The sequence below is a fragment of the Salmo salar genome, chromosome 27 (assembly GCF_965601325.2).
Source record: "Salmo salar chromosome 27, fSalSal1, whole genome shotgun sequence".
Classification (NCBI taxonomy): domain Eukaryota; kingdom Metazoa; phylum Chordata; class Actinopteri; order Salmoniformes; family Salmonidae; genus Salmo; species Salmo salar.
The window spans coordinates 27,680,001-27,695,000 of NC_138317.1; the positions used below are offsets into that span (position 1 = coordinate 27,680,001).

The 15,000-nt window shown below is 44.7% G+C and overlaps 1 protein-coding gene across 2 annotated transcripts in view; it reads right to left on the reverse strand.

Moving 5' to 3' along the window:
- The window catches only part of atxn1a (ataxin 1a), a 164,520-nt gene that overhangs the window by 447 nt on the left and 149,073 nt on the right, over positions 1 to 15,000 (reverse strand). For both annotated transcript variants that reach the window (XM_014178254.3, XM_014178255.3), the window contains 2 exons: positions 4,123 to 6,508; positions 1 to 3,489 (listed from right to left, as the gene is read on the reverse strand). The exon at positions 1 to 3,489 is cut by the window's left edge and continues 447 nt beyond it. In XM_014178254.3, coding sequence (XP_014033729.1) covers positions 2,884 to 3,489; positions 4,123 to 6,003 — 2,487 coding nt within the window. In that variant the 5' untranslated portion in view covers positions 6,004 to 6,508 and the 3' untranslated portion in view covers positions 1 to 2,883. The remainder of the gene's footprint in view (positions 3,490 to 4,122; positions 6,509 to 15,000) is intronic.

The window sequence follows — 15,000 nt, forward strand, 5'->3', positions numbered from 1 at the left end:
TGCACCCACTCCTAACACTAACCATTAGCCGGATGAACTAAACATTTGAACCTAGAGCAGTAGTTAGAAGCAACTTCTACATACTTCTAGTTCTCTGCCACATCTTCTACCACCTAAACACACCTGAAAATCACGGCCAATCAGAGAGCTCAACAGGTGTACCTGCTGGTGGCCCCGCCCCCGGCTCCACAATGTCTCTCAACCAAACACGCAACAAGTGGGCGGGACTTGGACATGCCACAGGTGTGGTCCAATGAGGAGCAGAGCAGAGAACATTGGAGACAATCATCATGGATCACACTTGTTAAATAACTGCTACAATTCAGTAAAATGGGGTTTCAGTTCTGTGTGTGTGCAACCTAGCTGAAAACAATGTTGTGTCTGAAATGGCATCCTATTCCCTATATAGTGCACTACTTTTGGCCAGCGCACTGTATAGAGAAAAGTATATTTTGAACACAGTCAAAAAGTACTGTCACCCAACTGACTACCTCTCCAGATGTGCAAATTGCAAGATTCTCTTAAGTAGAACTCCAAAAACAGAAACACTGGACATTTTACATTGGATATATCATATTAAGTTATATGATATTTCTATACACATATGCAAACACACGTACACACACACACACCAACAAACACACACCGCACAGAGCACTGAGACTAACTATCATCTTCGTCTGCTACTCAAATATCTTGGCTTCTCTATATCATCAAGGGGAAATATCTATGCCACAAAAGTATTTGTATACATACTAAACGTATATCACCAAGTATGAAATACATACAATCCTCTCCTTTAGGAGAGTGCCTGTCTGTGTGGGTACTGTATTCCGTGTGTGTGTCCGTGTGAGTGTGTGTCCGTGTGAGTGTGTGTGCACTAACACATACCTGCATTCATGCACACTTGCATACATACATTATGTATATGACGCCCTTCAGAAATTCTGTGGCCAGAGCGTCTATAACTGTCTCTCAATCTCGTCCACAACATACCTGGACATTCCCACAACTATTCCCATTCTTTACCCATTCTTCTTTTGGATTTCATTGACTTTTGATATCCTTGACAAGGCAATTATGTGTCGAAAAGTACATTTTTTGACCACACGCATATTTTGAAAAGCATGTTTTGATTTGAGTAAAGTGCCTCAACAAAAAGCATCCTTCTATATTCCTCTTCCCTCTTTCCCTCCCTCTCCTAACTGGCACTCACTCCATCACACATCACATTCATCCCTTTCAAAGGTAATGTGACCCCAAGACACCAAGTCATCATCATGACCCCCTTCATCGTTCAAAAGTGCTGCTGCCACAGAGTTCTACTTCTTCCTTAAGTCAAAATAACAAAAACATACAGTACTGTGTTAATGAAGAGATCAAGAATAATAATAATAATAATAATAGTTGTGTTATCAGTTGGTGAGTGTGACAGGTGTGCAAATGAAAGTGCTTCAACACAACATCCTGTCCCTCTCCTCTCTAAAGACTCAACACTGACTTTCTGACAGAGTCCCAAATGGTAACCTATTCCCTACCTAGTGCACTACTTTTGACCCGGGCCCATAGAGATAGGGCCTTGGTCAAAAGCAGTGCACTATATTGAAATAGGGTGCCATTTGGAACAAAACCTCTTTCTTTCAGCCTCTCTCTCCATAAGAATACAAATAAAAAGGTTGCACCAAGTAAAAGGATGGAGTATAATCATCTTCCTATTTTCATAGTTCATTTCAACCCAGTGTGATTGCAAATGTATGCATTGTTAGGGTATAAAGGAATAACATAGACATTTAACTTAACCACCTTGGTTCAAACTATACGAACATACATGTGACCCTGATCTCAAAGTTCTAGACAATCATCAAATATATCATTATCAACTCACTGGACAAGATAGGATGAAAGGTCAAAATTGACAAGCAAAACTAAATTAAAAAGTTAAAATAAAAATGTTTCAAAAACAAAAAGAATAACATAAAGACATCAGTGTCAGCAAAACATAACAAAGGAAGGAAGAGTTCCCTCTTTCTAGAGGCACACTGGCGCTGCTCGATGACCTCACCTGGCTGGACTGGCCTGCTGGATGACATCACCTAGCTAAGTGGTCTAGATGGATGAGTGTCGAGGCTTCCGGTGACCCCTTGTTTAGGATTAGATGTGTAGTCAGGAGGGTTTAAAATGGTTACAGACGCTTTTTGAACTGTCTTATCTAAAGACGTCTTGAGTCACTTGGGATAAATGACATCATATCAACTCAGTCTGCCACCATGGCCACTGGGTGGCGTCGAGAGTGATTAAGTCCAGACTTCCTGAACACTCTCGTCAGTAGTGCCTGTATCAGGAAGTGACATCACAAAGGAAGTGACATCACTCACGGGTCTACATTACACCCGTTTAGTCATGCCCCTAGCCGCTATTGGAAAGCTAACTACATGTTTTATTCATTTTATTTATTTGTCCACCTGCAGCCATCACATGACCAGAGAGGTATCACGCAGTGCTCTTGTGTGCCACAAAACCACCAATAAAACATCTACAAAACTTCACAAAACCTCTCGTCCAGAGATTTGTGGAAAAAACCCCAAAACAATTGCCGGTTGCTTGTTTACGTAATACCGAACGCATCTATTACAATGTTATTACCAACTTAATGTAAGGTGATAACATGTAAGTACTGGGTAAAATGTTGCCTACAGTACAGAAATCTGGGTAGAAAATAAAAACAAGAAAAAAATCTAAAACGAACATTTTATGTGGGCTTTCTTCCTTTCTTTTTGTTTTTTGAATCTCCATCCAATCCCATATTTCAATTAACAGTCTTGTTTTAATCTCCATCCAATCCCATATTTCAATTAACAGTCTTGTTTTAATCTCCTGACTTCACTACTTGCCTATATTTGACCTGCCTTCGATGCTGATCTTTACCTCCTGAGTGATAAAGGAAGGTTTGGGCAGAGTCAACGGGGGCTCCTTCTCGCTCCTCTCCACCTTACGGCCCTCGGGGGCCGACCATCTCCTCTTGCGGCTCACCGGCTTGGCGGCACCACCACTGGATTCTGAATCTCCAGGCTGGCCTCCTTTCGAGTTGGCCTCTCCCCCGGCGCCGAACCTCAGTTCCCCATTCTCTGAGGCGATCTGAACACCTCCACCTGCTCCAACCACTACTCTCCCACATCCACTCCTGGAGCCTCTCTGGCCCACCCCGTTCTCCTGCTCCCCGTGCCTGGCTGACCTGGAGGATTTGAGGGGGCCGTGGATAGAGCCCATATTGCAGCTGGTAGTGATCTCAATAGCCTGGTTCTGGGTCTGCTGCGTCTTCTTCAGGGAGCCGTTCCTCAAGTTCTTCAGGGTGAGGGAGATGCAGACGTCCCCCACTGAGAGCTTGGTGCAGGGTAGTTCTAACAGCAGAGTCGTCCGGTCCGGGCAGCACGATGACCAGCCTTGGCCGAATACGAAGAAGGGATATTCCACCAGCACCTCCACACTCACCTGGAGGAGAGACGGGACGAGAGAATGAGAGATTGAGAGAGAGAACAGACAGGAGAAAAACAAGTTAAACATCAGACATCATATACATGAACTCAGAGAAGAAACTACCTCAAAAGAAAAAATCTGAAAAGCACAGAAGACGAGAAGAGAGAAAAGAGATAAGAATGAAAGTCTTTGATACAGTAATGCTCTGAGGCTGACCATGTTTCAGAGACAGAGAATGGGGTGAGATAGAAAGAAGCTGGTTTGAGGGGTTGGCTGAACCGGAGAACAAGGAGACATGGAGATATGGATGGAGATAGGTGTCCTATGTAATAGACAGTAGAGAGAGGAGATGGTTTTAGAAGTGTTCTGAGAAGTTTTCCCACCAGAGGCTATGAGGCATGTAGGCTCCTCATAGGTGACAAACAAGAGGGAAACTGACACCATAATAGTCTATGGAGTAAATGTGATGTAAATACTATGATTGCCAAGTGTTCTTGATGTAACATTTCATGTCATTCTAAGCATGGACATTAAGGACCCTGTCTGTCCCTTACCTGTGATTATCAATGTTATCAATGTTACTATTGTTGAGCATGCTTAGTGTTTGTTTGGACAATTTTATGCCTTCATAAGTACGGGTTGTCCTACCTGAGCGCGGTGCTCGCCCACAGAGAACTGTACGATGGCGAAGTTGGACGTGTGGCTGCCGTCGATGCGTTCCACAGTGGACGAGTCTATCTTCAGCTCGCTGCTGATCTCAGCGCTCTGGATGAAGTCCTCCGTCTTCAGGTCCTCCACGCGCTTCAGCTCCCCGTCCGCCAGCTGGATGATAGAGCCCTTGATGAAGTAGGGAGGCAGCGACGGGGCCGAGGAGGGGGCTGAGGAGGGGGCCGTGGGAGCTGGGACCACGGGGAGGTGTAGCTGGGCCTGGACCACAGTGCCTCCAACCCCGGCAGTGTGGGAGAGAGGGGGATAGGGCGCCGGGACCTCGAATAGATGCTCATCTTTAGGGTTGGGGTTAGGGTTGGTAGTGTTGGTGATGTAAGTGTGGGGTAGCGTGGTGGGGAAGGACTGTGGTTGGGTTGTAGTGGCTATGTGGGCAGCATGGCCAGCCTCCAGGCTGGTGACCCCGGCCCCACTGACGGGGATGATGATAGGTTGAGACCCTGGGGCCCCTGGGATGAGCAGGTGCTGGGGCAGACTGGTGTGGTACCGCTGCCCTCCTGCACTCCCAGCCAGGTAGCCGATGATGGGCTGCCCGCCGGGGCCAGCCTGGTAGAAGTTGGTGTTGGTGGAGAGTTGGCCCAGGGAGAGGGGCGAAGCATCGCTGGCGCTGTGTGTGGTCTGGATGACTGTGTGGGTGTGAGGGGACAGGGAGCTGACAGCCTTCAGACTCTCCACACTGAGCGGAGGGGGGAAGGTGAACGTGGAGGAGGTGGAGGAGGAGGAGGGGGTGCAGGACACAGGTTTACCCAGGAGGAGGCTGCATTTCTCTGTGTGCGAGACGGAGGATGGCGGTAGTTTGTCAGGGCTGTGGTGGTCTGGTCCTCCGCGGCTGTTGGGCACTAGCATTAGAGAGGTCCGTAGCCCTGATGCATCATGGGAGGTGTAGGCCTCATAGTGATGCTGCGCGCTCTGCTGCTGGTGGAGTTGGTGGTACTGAGAGGAAGAGGAGGAAGAAGAGGAGGGGGTTCCTTTGCTTTCCTTTCTCTCATAGCGCCCCCTCTGATCGCCGTTGTGCAACTCCCTGGGCCGGCCCTCCTCTCTCTTAGTCAGGGGCCCCTCAGGGCCGGGGCCTGTGTACTGGACCAGCACCTGGGAGCCCCCGCTGAGGGCCAGTGTGTGGTGGGGGTGGGAGTGCAGGTGGAGTGGCAGGTGGTGGGTTCCACCGTGGGGCGAGGGAGCACTCTGGGGGGCCACGCTCAGAGAGGAACCAGAGATCTGGGACTGGGAGGTGATGGTGGTGTTGGGGTAGGGGTCAGGGTGGGAACGTTGGGATGTGGAGGTGGGTGGAGGGGGAGAGAGGAGCTGGGAGGAGATGTAGCCAGCATAGGGGCCTGTGTAAGGGGAACTGATGAACTGGAGGTTGGGGGGCAGCTGGGTGTACTGGATCGTCCCCCCTGGTTGGGACAAAGCAGAGGTGTACATGGCAGGGAGGGATGTGGTCACCACTCTGGACTGATGTGATGAAGAGGAGGAGGAGGAGATGGAACAGATCGAGGAAGGGACCAGGAAGTCTGTGTGTGTGGTGATGGTGGAGCATAGCGGTTTGTACTGTGGCCCGTCAGACTCACTGGGAGTGCCGATACGCTGCCCACCTCTACTGCCATCGAGGCCACCTCTGCCACTGTCTCTATCGTGCCCACTGTTGTGCCCGCTGGCTACACTGGCCAGCCATGCCAGGTTCTCTCCACGCTGGCTCTCACTGGCAGGCGCCATCACCAGGGGCCTCTCGTCCACAGTGCTGGCTGGGAAATCTCTCTTCTTGGGGGGCAGACACTCGTTGCTGCGCTCCTGGTTGGACTTCATACTGTTATCTTTTCTCTCTCAACTTCCTGTTACATACACTAGCCTTGGCTCGTCTCTCTCACACTATCACTTTAGAACTCTCTTTCTGTTCCTATCTCGGTCTCTCCCTCGTTCACTCTCTATTTCACTCCTGTCTTTGGCTGTCTCCCTCACTCTCTCTCTGTCTCTTGGCTTTTCCTCGTTGACAGAATAGGCCCTCCTGCTGGTTGTGTGGGTGGCTGGGGTCAGCGGACTGGGAGGTTGGAGGGGGTAAGTTACAGGGGGTAGGGAGTAGGGTGGAGGGAGTAGAGAGGGACAGAGGGGGTCTGTCCTGTCCTGTAGCTCAGCGTCTGTCGGACGCCTGGCTCTGGCTCAGCGAGAAGCAGAGAGGGGCACACCTGCTGTTGCCGTGGGAGCAGCGAGAGTCACACCTGCCGTTTCCGTGGAAAGAGGAAGAGAGCCGTCCGTCAACTTCATGCGGAATCATTTCCCTCTGAGAGCTAGCCTCCTGGATGGCAGCAGGAACCTGGGGAACAAGAAGAACACACATTAGGCTCTCCAACACACACACACACACACACATTAGAAACTGAACACACACACGCACATACAAATCAAAGCAAATTGTATTTGTCACATGCGCCGAATACAACAGGTATAGATAGACCTTACTTACAAGCCCTTAACCAACAATGCAGTTCAAGAAATAGAGTTAAGAAAATATTTACTAAATAAACTGAAGTAAAAAAATGTATAAAAAGTAACACAATAAATTAACAATAACGAGGCTATATACAGGGGGTACTGGTAACGAGTCAATGTGCGGGGGTACAGGTTAGTCGAGGTAATTTATACATGTAGGTAGCGGTAAAGTGACTATGCATAGATAATAAACAGCGAGAAGCAGCAGTTTAGAAACAAAAGGGGTGAGGGGGTGTCAATGTAAATAGTCTGGGTGGCCATTTGATTAATTGTTCAGCAGTGTTATGGCTTGGGGGTAGAAGCTGCCAAGGAGCCTTTTGGACCTAGACTTAGCGCTGTGGTGGTCTGGTCCTCCGCGGTTGTTGGGCACTAGCATTAAAGAGGTCCGTAGCACTGATGCATCATGGGAGGTGTAGGCCTCATAGTGATTCTGCACGCTCTGTTGCTGGTGGAGTTAGTGGTACTGAGAGGAAGAGTACTGATATGACAGTTTTTAATGTACCATTGGTAGGATAGTCTTGAATGGAGCTCATCCAGTTTATTCTCCAGTGATTGCATGTTGGCCAATAGAACGGATGGTAGAGGCGGGTTACCCACTCGCTGACAAATTCTCCCAAGGCACCCCGATCTCCTCTCCCTGTCTGTCTTTTCTTCACACGAATGACAGGGATTTGGACCTGGTCTCAGAGTAACAGTAAATCCTTTGCGTTGGACTCATTAAATAAATGTTTTTCGTCCAGTTCGAGGTGAGTAATTGCTGTTCTGATATCAAGAAGCTCTTCTCGGGCATAAGAGACAGCAGCAGAAACATTATGTCAAAATAAGTCACAAACGGTGCAAAAAAACACACAAAATTGCAAAGTTGGTTAGGAGCCCAAAAACAGCAGCCATTATTCTCTCATCCCCTCCGGCACCATACACAAACACAATAGAATGGCCCTCCACAATGGAAGAGAATACAAACTACACTGGTAGAGAATACTAACACTGGAAGAGAATACTAACAACACTGGATGAGAATATTGACAACACTGGAAGAGAATACTGAGCACACTGGAAGAGAATATTAACGACACTGGAAGAGAATACAAACCACAATGGAAAAAGAACACTAACCACACTGGAAGAGAATACTAACCACACTGGAAGAGAATATTAACGACACCGGAAGAGAATACAAACCACAATGGAAAAAGAACACTAACCACACTGGAAGAGAATACTAACCACACTGGAAGAGAATACTACAAACACTGGAAGAGAATACTAACAACACTGGATGAGAGTATTAACACCACTGGAAGAGAAAACTAACAACAATGGAAGAGAATACAAACCACACTGGAAGGGAATACTAACGATAATGGAAGAAAATACTAACCACACTGCAAGAGAACACTAACCCCACTGGAAAAGAATACTAACCACACTGGAAGAGAATTCTAATCACACTGGAAAAGAATACTAACCACACTGGAAGAGAATACTAACCACACTGGAAGAGAATACTAACCACACCGGAAGAGAACACTGACCACACTGGAACGGAACACTGACCACACTGAAAGATAATACTGACCACACTCGAAGAGAATATTAACAAAATTGGAAGAGAACACTAACAACACTGGAAGTGAACACTAACCACACTGGAAGAGAATACTGAACACACCGGAAAGGAATACTAACAACACTGGAAGATAATAACGACCACACTGGAAGAGAATATTAACCACACTGGAAGAGAATACTGAGCACACTGGAAGAGAATACTAACCACACTGGAAGACAATACTGATCACACTGAAAGAGAATATTAACAACACTGGAAGAGAATACTAACCCCAATCACCACACTGGAAGAGAATACTAACAACACTGGAAGAGAATACTACCACAGTGGAAAAAGAAAACTAATCACACTGGAATAGAATACTAACCACACTGGAAGAGAAAACTAACCACACTGGAAGATGATACTGACCACATTGGAAGAGAAAACTAACCACACTGGAAGAAAAAACTAACCACACCGGAAGAGAATATTAACAACACTGGAAGAGAATATTAACCACACTCTAAGAGAATACTAACCACACTCTAAGAGAATACTGAACACACCGGAAAGGAATACTAACCACACTGGAATATAATACTGACCATACTGGAAGAGAATATTAACCACACTGGAAGAGAATACTAACCCAAATAACCTCACTGGAAGAGAATACTGACCACACCGGATAAGAATACTAACCACACTGGAAGAGAATACTAACAACAATGGAAGATGATACTAACGACACTGGAAGAGAATACTAACCACACCGGAAGACAATACTAACCACACTGGAAGAGAATACTAACCACAATGGAAGAGAATACTTACCACACCAGAAGAAAAAACAAACCACACTGGAAAAGAATACTAACCACACCGGAAGACAATACTAACCACACTGGAAGAGAATACTAACCACACCGGAAGACAATACTAACCACACTGGAAGTGGTGTGGGGGCTGTGTTTTGGCAAAGTGGGTGGGGTTATATCCTGCCTGTTTGGCCCTGTCTGGGGGTTTCATCGGATGGGGCCACAGTGTCTCCTGACCCCTCCTGTCTCAGCCTCCAGTATTTATGCTGCAGTAGTTTATGTGCCGGGGAGCTAGGGTCAGTCTGTTACATCTGGAGTATTTCTCTTGTCTTATCCGGTGTCCTGTGTGAATTTAAATATGCTCTCTCTAATCTCTCTCTCTTTCTCTCTTTCTCTTTCTTTCTTTCTCTCTCTCAGAGGACCTGAGCCCTAGGACCATGCCTCAGGACTACCTGGCATGATGACTCCTTGCTGTCCCCAGTGTACCTGGCCGTGCTGCTGCTCCAGTTTCAACTGTTCTGCCTGCGGTTATGGAACCCTGACCTGTTCACCGGACATGCAACCTGTCCCAGACCTGCTGTCCCAGACCTGCTGGAACCCTGACCTGTTCACCGGACGTGCTACCTGTTCCAGACCTGCTGTTTTCAACTCTCTAGAGACAGCAGGAGCGGTAGAGATACTCTCAAAGATCGGCTATGAAAAAGCCAACGACACTTACTCTTGAGTTGCTGACTTGTTGCACCCTCGACAACTACTATGATTATTATTATTTGACCATGCTGGTCATTTATGAACATTTGAACATCTTGGCCATGTGCTGTTATAATCTCCACCCGGCACAGCCAGAAGAGGACTGGCCACCCCTCATAGGCTGGTTCCTCTCTAGGTTTCTTCCTAGGTTTTGGCCTTTCTAGGGAGTTTTTCCTAGCCACCGTGCTTCTACACCTGCATTGCTTGCTGTTTGGGGTTTTAGGCTGGGTTTCTGTACAGCACTTTGAGATATCAGCTGATGTAAGAAGGGCTATATAAATACATTTGATTTGATTTGATTTGACTGGAAGTGAATACTAACCACAATGGAAGAGAATACTAACCACACTGGAAGAGAATACTAACCCCAATAACCACACTGGAAGAGAATACTGACCAAACTGGAAGAGAATACTGACCAAACTGGAAGAGAATACTAACCACACTGGAAGAGAATAATAACCACAATAGAAGAGAATACTAACCCAAATAACCACACTGGAAGTGAATACCGACCATACTGGAAGAGAATACTAACCACACAGGAAGAGAATACTGTACACACCGGAAGAGAATACTAACCACACTGGAAGAGAATACTAACCACACTGGAAGAGAAAACTGAATACACCGGAAAGGAATACTGACCACACTGGAAGAGAATATTAACAACACAGGAAGAGAATATTAACCACACTGGAAGAGAATACTGACAACACTGGAAAAGAAAACTAACCACACTGTCACGACTTCCGCCGAAGTCGGTCCCTCTCCTTGTTCGGGCGGCATTCGGCGTCGCCGGTCTTCTAGCCATCGATGATTCACCTTTCATTTTCCATTGGTTTTGTCTTTGTTTTCTACACACCTAGTTTTCACCCGTGCGTAGTATTTACCGTTTGTATTTGGTCACGTGTATTTGTTACCTTGTGCCTTGATTTATGAGTAAAGTACATTGCTCACTCATTTTTGCTCTCCTGCGCCTGACTTCATGCTCCAGCTACACTCACCTTCTGGAGAATACAAACCACACTGGAAAAGAAAAAGAAACCACACTGGAAGAAAAAGCTAACCACAGTGGAAGAGGATACTAACCACACTGGAAGACAATACTAACCATACTGGAAGAGAATAATAACCACAATGGAAGAGAATACAAACCAAACTGGAAAATAATATTAACCCCAAAAAACCACAACGGAAGAGTATACTGACCACACTGGAAGAGGATACTAACCACAATGGAAGAGAAAACTAACCCCAATAACCACACTGGAAGAGAATACTAACCACACTGGAAGAGGATACTAACCACAATGGAAGAGAAAACTAACCCCAATAACCACACTGGAAGAGAAAACTAACCACACTGGAAGAGGATACTAACCACAATGGAAGAGAATACTAACCCAAATAACCACACTGGAAGTGTACACTGACCACACTGGAAGAGAATACTGTACACACCGGAAGAGAATACTAACCACACTGGAAGACATTACTAACCACACTGGAAGAGAAAACTGTACACACTGGAAGAGAAAACTGAATACACCGGAAAGGAATACTGACCACACTGGAAGAGAATATTAACAACACAGGAAGAGAATATTAACCACACTGGAAGAGAATACTGACCATACTGGAAGATAATATTAACAACAAAGGAAGAGAATATTAACCACACTAGAAGAGAATACTAACCACAATGGAAGACAAAACTTACCCAAATAACCACACTGGAAGTGAATACTGACCATACTGGAAGAGAATACTAACCACACTGAAAGAGAAAACTGAATACACATGAAAGGAATACTGACCACACTGGAAGAGAATATTAACAACACAGGAAGAGAATATTAACCACACTGGAAGAGAATACTGACCATACTGGAAGATAATATTAACAACAAAGGAAGAGAATATTAACCACACTGGAAGAGAATACTAAATACACTGGTATAGAATTCTAAAAACACTAGAAAAGAATACTAACCACACCGTAAGAGAAAACTAAACACAATGGAAAAGAAAACAAATGACACTGGAAGAGAATAGTAACCACACCGGAAGAGAATACTAACCACACTGGAAGAGAATACTAACCACACTGGAAGAGAATACTAACCACACTGGAAGAAAATACTAACCACAATGGAAAAGAAAACTAACAGCACTGGAAGAGAATAGTAACCACACTGGAAGAGAATACTAACCACACTGGAAGAGAATACTAACCACACTGGAAGAGAATACTAACCACACTGGAAGAGAAAACTTACCCCAATAACCACACTGGAAGAGAATACTAACGACACTGGAAGAGAATACTAAAAACACTAGAAAAAGAATACTAATCACACAGGAAGAGAATACGACCCACACTGGAAGAGAATACTAACCACACTGGAAGAGAATACTAACCACACTGGAAGAGAATACTAATCACACAGGAAGAGAATACGACCCACACTGGAAGAGAATACGAACCACACTGGAAGAGAATACTAACCCCGTTGGAAAAGAATACTAAACACACTGGAATAGAATACTGACCACACTGGAAGAGAAAACTAACCATACTGGAAGAGAATACTGACCCCAATAACCACACTGGAAGAGAACACTGACAAAACTGGAAGAGAATACTAACAACACTGTAAGAGAATAGTAACAACACTGGAAGACAATACAAACCACATTGGAAGAGAATACTAACAACACTGGAAGACAATACTAACCACACAGGAAAATAATAGTAACCACAATGGAAGAGAATACTGACCCCAATAACTACACTGGAAGAGAATACTGACCAAACTGGAAGAGAATACTAACCACACTGGAAGAGAATATTAACCAAATTGGAAGAGAATGCTGACCCCAATAACCACACTGGAAGAGAACACTGACCACACTGGAAGAGAATACTAACCACACTGGAAGAGAATATTAACCAAATTGGAAGAGAATGCTGACCCCAATAACCACACTGGAAGAGAACACTGACCACACTGGAAGACAATACTAACCACAATTAAAGAGAATACAGACCACACTGGAAGAGAACACTAACAAAACTGGAAGAGAAAATGAAGCACACTGGAAAAGAATACTAACAACACTGGAAGAGAATACTTACCACAATGGAAGAGAATACTTTCCCCAATAACCACACTGGAAGAGAATACTGACCAAACTGGAAGAGAATACAAACCACACTGGAAGAGAAAAAAGACCACACTGGAAGACGATACTAACCACAATGGAAAAGAATAATAACGCCACTGGAAGAGGATAGCAACCAAACTGGAAGAGAATATTAACAGCACTGGAAGAGAATACTGACCAAACTGGAAGAGAATAGTAACCACACTTGAAGAGAATTCTAACAACACTGGAAGAAAAAACGAACCAGACTGAAAGAGAATACTAACGACACTGTCAGAGATCACTAACCACACTGGAAGAGAATACTAATGACATTGGAAGAAAAAACTAACCACACTGGAAGAGAATCAAACCACAATGGTAGGGAATACTAACCACACTGGAAGAGAAAACTTACCCCAATAACCACACTGGAAGAGAATACGAACCACACTGGAAGAGAATACTAAAAACACTAGAAAAAGAATACGCCCCACACTGGAAGAGAATACAAATATACTGGAATAAAATACTAACCGCAATGGAAGAGAATACTAACCCCGTTGGAAAAGAATACTAAACACACTGGAATAGAATACTGACCACAGTGGAAGAGAAAACTAACCACACTGGAAGAGAATACTGACCCCAATAACCACACTGGAAGAGAACACTGACAAAAATGGAAGAGAATACTAACCACAATTGAAGAGAACACTAACTACACTGGAAGAGAATACCGACCACACTGGAAGAGAATATTAACCAAATTGGAAGAGAATTCTAACAACACTGTAAGAGAATATTAACAACACTGGAAGACAATACAAACCACACTGGAAGAGAACACTAACAACACTGGAAGACAATACTAACCACACTGGAAAAGAATAGTAACCACAATGGATGAGAATACTGACCCCAATAACCACACTGGAAGAGAATACTGACCAAACTGGAAGAGAATACTAACCACACTGGAAGAGAATATTAACCAAATTGGAAGAGAATGCTAACAACACTGTAAGAGAATATTAATACCACTGGAAGAGAATACAAACCACACTGGAAGAGAACACTAACAAAACTGGAAGAGAAAATGAACCACACTGGAAGAGAATACTAACAGCACTGGAAGAGAATACTAACCACACTGGAAGAGAATAGTAACCACAATTGAAGAGAATACAGACTACAATAACAACACTGGAAGAGAATACTGACCAAACTGGAAGAGAATACTAACCACACTGGATGAGAATACAGACCACACTGGAAGATGATACTAACCACAATGGAAAAGAATAATAACGACACTGGAAGAGAATACTAACCACACTAGAAGAGAATACAGACCACACTGGAAGATGATACTAACCACACTGGAAGAGAATACTAACAGCACTGGAAGAGAATACTAACCCCAATAACCACACTGGAAGAGAATACTGACCACACTGGAAAAGAATACTAACCACACTGGAAGAGAATACTAACCACACTGGAAGAGAATACTAACCACACTGGAAGAGAATACTAACCACACTGGAAGAGAATACTAACGACACTGGAAGAGAATACTTACGACACCTGAAGAAAAAACTAACCACACTGGAAGAGAATACTAACCACACCGGAAGACAACACTAACCACACTGGAAGAGAATACTAACCACACTGGAAGAGAATACTAACAACACTGGAAGATGATACTAACAACACTGGAAGAGAATACTAACCACACTGAAAGAGAATACTGACCACAATGGAACGGATACTGACCACACTGAAAGATAATACTGACCACACTGGAACGGATACTAACCCAACTGAAAGATAATACTGACCACACTAGAACGGATACTAACCCCACTGAAAGATAATACTGACCATACTGGAAGAGAATACTAACCTCTCTGGGAAATGTGGGACGCCACCCCGCCAACAGCTAGTGAAATAGCAGAGCGCCAAATTCAAAACAACAAAAATCTCACAATTTCTCACACATACAAGTATTATCCACCATTTTAAAGATAAACTTCT